The following is a 5,322-nucleotide window of genomic DNA, read 5'->3' on the forward strand; positions in this document are numbered from 1 at the left end:
GGCATGCTCGCCCGCCAGATGAGGCTCACCTCCCCCCTCTCCATCCTGTAGCAAGCAGGGCCGACCCGCCCTCTGCTGTCTTGTCGTTCCGCGAGAAAAACACACCTCGCACGAGAGCGTGGCTTGATTTCGAGCAAGTCTTTCAGCCTTTCAAAGTCCCCGAATTTATCATTTTTGCCTGAAAGATAACCTGAAATGGGAGCTGCTGCACAAGTTTCGTCGTTTTAGTGGAGCGCGTAGAATCGCGGTCGCACCCTGTCTTCACAGCCAGCCTCCGGGAACGCCGTCGGTCAGCCACCTGAGCATACATCAAATGCCGGGAAAGCATCTGCAGCCTTGCCCATTGAGATTTTTCTGATGTTCGACTTCCTTGCGAATTTAAACTGGCATGCTGGACTTCTCCGTCACGACGAAACGGGCAATTCACCATCGTAAGCTGATTGGGTACGCCTGCACCTCCCGCCTCATCTGTCGGTTGTCTGACCGATCACGCGAGTTCGTCTTCTGCGCAACCGCGGTGTGTCGTTCTTCGCTGCTGCTTCTCACTCCCGAGCAAGCCTGCATTCACTGGTTTGTTTCGTCGCGGCCGCATGCAAGATGTATGACGGATACTCTGCTGGCGAAACAACTGCCTCCGGGCTTTCGGCATCGGACCCGTACTACCATGCCAATCAGGAGCCAAGAGCGCAGGCGGCGGACCTTGACAGTCGTCGTGGAGAACCGCTTCAACTGCATCACCCCCTTCACCCGCACCGACTGGAAGCTCTTGACGAACAAGACAGAATGGGGCATTATTCCCAACAGGGCGCCCACTGCCGCTTGCAACTAGATCGGCAAGACTCACGCGGGCGACTGGAGCATGCAGCATACCGCTACCACCGCCAGGAGATGACCAACCGCGACCAACTCCTGGAACAGCATCGCATAGGACGCGAGGAGTCCCGTTATGGCCAGGGAGAGCAGGAAAAACGCTACTTTCAAAGCCGCTCGGAACCTGCGATGCATCAACGGTCACAAATCCCCGAGTCCGCTGACCCGGCGCTGACAGCAACTGTCGCCCCCGATGAAGAGCCAGACGTCTTTGATGAACAAGTGCTTGAGGAACTGCGCCGGAATGGTAGAGCATGCGTCGAAACTAGAAGAGGCACATACGTCTTCTCTCCTTCACCAGGTAATTACTCCGCCGAATGGAGGCGTCGACTCTCTCGTACTATTATGTCCGAGCTTGGCAAGAACGTGTGAAGTGGTGCCGGCTCCACAGACCGCTGATCTGTGTGGAGCGCCGTGGCATCTCGTTCTCGCGCTCGGGCAATCCTCGACGCTTTGTTTGCGCTGTCACTGTGCGTTTGCAGACGGACAAACCATTCACTGCGCCGTGTATCCGCCAGGTCCTCTTGAATCTTCGGGTAAGATTTCGCCCCAGCAGAGACGCAACTGCATTACGCAGAGGCACAGCGCACTGATGGATGAGCTGTATTCGCTGTTAGAGTTCCACGCGGCAGTTGGATTTCCACAGTGGATTCCGGACGCTGCCCGTCGCGTAACTGAGAATGCGCCGCTGTGAGTTGCATATATCTAAATTTTTGCAGAGCCACAGCCACAATACGGAGCCAGCGTGTCAGACGCCGGCACACGTCACAACACGCCTGCTGGTGGGGTGACCGCCCCCCCTTCCGTTACTCCGCACCATTACCTGCATGAGGGCAACCAACAATATATGCGAGCCCAGGAGCAAGTGAAGCTGACGTCAGTGGCTCAGAGTGCCGCGTATGCGGCGTACGCGGAGTCTGGTCACGCAGAACACCAGGAGGCGCAGCGCGCCCACAGAGAAGAGGAGGCGCAGCGCGCCCACAGGGAAGACTTCGGTGAGAATCAGCCTGCGCAGGAGTGCTCATTCTACCAGAGGTAGAGTTGCTTGGGAGCACTCGTCATAGGCGCGAGGCCGCTGGGCGTGTCTTCCTCATGGAGAAAGAGCTTTGCACGGTGGCATTGAAGTCCTGTTGAAGCCTCGTATTTCGAACTGTTTTACAGGACGCATCGGATGGATTTGCTAATGGCTCGATGCAAATTCCATAACACTTGCTTCTCTTCTTAAAAGCTTCAGTCACACTCGTCTGTTACGCAAATTCGGTTGCAGGTTTTCGTGGCCATTGCACCACCGCTCGCCCACATCAGGCCGGTCAGCACCTCCTCGTGCCCTCCTCCAACCAGCTGCAAGACGAGGCAGCTCCCAAGGTAACTAGCGGTGTTCCTTTCGCATTGACTACGGCAGCGGTTCTACGGATGGATTTCAAAGTATACGCTGGATACCACTGTTCTCCATGCACTTCACACGGTGGCTATGAAGAGCACAAAGAAATTAGATCCGGCAAGAAGAGCCCTTCACTCCTGACTGATGGCGGACGCAGAGGGCACCAGTGCAGAGGAGCAGCGCCCCCGTAGCCCATAGCACTGCTGCGTATCGGAACGCTGTGGTGCACGCGTGCGTCCGTTGTTGCCTTCAGCTCGTGGAGTTCTCCCTCGACGCCGTCGAGTCTGTGGGCCGGCCGCTATGCGCTCCGGGGAGCTGTCTCTCTGTGGCTGCCTATGTGCACACAATTGAGGAAAGCAACCCCTACCTGAAGTCGCCCGCAGTTCCTGTCGACTCCTACGGACGCGCCGACCTGCAAGGAAGTACGTCTGTGCCAAGGACGCTACTGACGCGGGATGCCTCTGGCGGATAACGCGTCTGCGTTATGGCGCGACACGGGTCTGTCCAGCAACTCAGACACGAAGACACACCGTTGCTGTCGTGGCTAGCTAAGTTTGAAGGCGCTGCAGATCTCCCCTTGTCCCTTTACTCCTCGCGAGTGTGACCTGTTGTGTGTGATATCAGCATCCCTGCAAATGATCTGGAGAGGCGAAGAGTTTGTTCACATGAAGGTCTACGAAGAGGTGAGTGAGTACTGCCGGAGACTCAGACGGTCTCCATGGAAGGCACTGTCTGCTGTCTCGCCATTTTCTGACGTGTGGACAAACGTGTCGCGATCGCATCGTCCCTGCTCCAAACGCTGCTCACGTGTTGCAGGAGTACCCGAGGATGGCCGCGTCTTTTGCGCATGCCACTCTCCATGTGTTAGGGAAGCTGGGAAAACATCTGCACGATGTGGTCATGTGAACCTTTGCAGAACCTGTACGAGTCGAAAGCGGATGTCGTCGGATTCATTAAGCTCCAGTTTGAGTCCCTAAACTCCGAAAACGTGCCTATGAAGGTGATGTTGGTCGGCAAGGAAAACGAACCCAATGGTTTCCTCATTCTGCGCTTTTCCATTTTGGGTTCGCTGGCGTCCGTGCTTGGTCCCTCTGCTTCCTTTACTGCGCCCGCGGTAGCGCAACTTACGGAGAGCACTGCCATGGCTCAGTTTGAATCCCCCCCTCCTGCGGACAGGCGCCCCTCCCGTAAGTCATTCCTGCATGTGGACAGGAATCAGTGTCTCGATTTCAGCTGGAAGCAGCCCGCTCCTGTCGACACATTCGTTGATGGAGTGCTAGTCGCTGGTTTCAGTGGTACCACAACTAGGATGTGCAGTATGCTTCCGAATCCCTTGCAGCCGTGACCGAAGGGACAGTGCGCCGATTCAGCGCCAACATGACTGGAGGGTGCAGATGCATTCAATGCATCGTTTGCTCATTCCTGTTTCACCTTTGTTTTGATTTCGGATGTGGTCTTGCAGATTTCGGGAGTAATTTTGTTGACGGGTCGCCGCTTCCTAGCTCTGGACCTGGCGCGAAACTGCCTACGCTTCCGGTGGGATTTCTTGGCAAAAAGTCGCCTGAGCAGCAACCAGAGTACTTGTCAGCGCGCCAGGACTCCCAGCTGCCGTCTGCCGAAGCCCTCACCGAGTCCCAAGGCTACGGCTACGTGCAGGACGTTGCGAGCCCGGACGTACACTACTCTGGCCAAAGCATTCTTCCTTTAGACGCTGCTGCATCTGCGGATATGCGGACGACGGGTGATGAGGTTCGTTTGGCGCACAACGGCGTTGCCACTCTTGAGTCTCAAGGCGGTCAAGCCGTGCAGTCAGCCCACGCGTACAGTTCAACCAAACGCGCCGGCCTTACCGAGGTGATCGATGCGGCGATGAAGGAGAACCGCCAGGTGCCAAAGAGACCCGGTGCAAAGTCAGCGCAGAATCCTCCGAAACAGGGCGGAAATCGGAAAGTAAGTCTCAAAAAAATTCGTATCTGTGGACGATCGCCCGCAACTCGCAGACGAAGGATGTGTTTCAAGAAATGTATTTCGACGGACGCTCCATGTTGTGAGAGAGAGAGTCTGTCAGCGTACGCGAATTACCCAGATACAGTGGACTAATCCCTCCGACATGTCGCCTTTGACGCTGCTTGTTCTCTTTTAATTGTCTACAGTCGCTCTTCCAGCGGTGGCGACGTGGCTGGTGCTGCGAAATGAATCACGGCGTTGATCTGAACTAATCCGCCGATAGAATTGGAACTCTCTGCAGAAAGGGCAAGTCTGCCCACGACCCTGTCGCTTCCCAGTTCGTGCTTTAGCACTACGGCATCCCTTCGCCTCGGATTATCTGATGCCGAAGAAAGCCGAGCCGCCAACTAGTGTGTCCATGACGTTACATGGTGTCGCTATTTCCCGGCCGAGTATATGGAGGCTATCAAGACTTCGTGTCCCAGGGTATACATTGTCGTGGACTACTGAGACGTTTATGAAATTGCCATCGGTTTACCCTCATCAGATTTGTGTCAGCAGCCATTCACTGCGTGGTGGCAAGGCGCTTTCTTGATGCTGAAACTTACCGTATCTTACAACATGTGCTTGACTGCATCCGCCAAACCCCTATGCTTGACATTATCGTAAGTGCGCAGACCGAGGATGGAAGGAAGCACCGGCAAACATTATCTTTGATCATCCGTTCCAAGCCCGTCGGTTGCTCACATGACCATTCGAAGAGCTGAGGCGAGTACTGCACATAGGTCAAACCGTAGTCGGGTCGCTGCATTTGATCGCACTCCGTTGTAACGGAGTATTCCTCGTTTTGAGGCAACGATGCTTGGTCAGCCTTCACTATCCTTCATTCTCACAAGGATACTACGGTTTTGTGGAACTGCATGCCAACCTTTTGTGAGATCTACCAAGTCGGGTCAACTATCTCACTCCGATGGACTTACTTAGCCGGAGGCGCCGTCGACCATGTGCAAGATCTATGCTTCTACCACCCACGTCAGCCTGCCAGTATGTACTAGCGTTCCTCACTGAATCTTGTTCGATAACAAAAAAATAATGAGCCGACATGGAGGTCACATCTTGGCACA

General features: G+C 55.1%; 1 protein-coding gene across 1 annotated transcript; it reads left to right on the plus strand.

The window, feature by feature from the left end:
- Positions 1-597: 597 nt before the first annotated feature.
- Positions 598-4,470, plus strand: BESB_062960 (uncharacterized protein; the record flags this gene model as incomplete). Its single annotated transcript, XM_029364710.1, has 9 exons — positions 598-1,171; positions 1,353-1,406; positions 1,590-1,865; positions 2,138-2,235; positions 2,505-2,673; positions 2,876-2,934; positions 3,168-3,438; positions 3,714-4,201; positions 4,405-4,470. 9 exons carry the CDS (start codon positions 598-600, stop codon positions 4,468-4,470), a joined length of 2,055 nt encoding a protein of 684 aa, XP_029219418.1.
- Positions 4,471-5,322: the final 852 nt, after the last annotated feature.

This window comes from Besnoitia besnoiti, chromosome V (genome assembly GCF_002563875.1).
Source record: "Besnoitia besnoiti strain Bb-Ger1 chromosome V, whole genome shotgun sequence".
NCBI classification, from domain to species: Eukaryota; Apicomplexa; class Conoidasida; order Eucoccidiorida; family Sarcocystidae; genus Besnoitia; species Besnoitia besnoiti.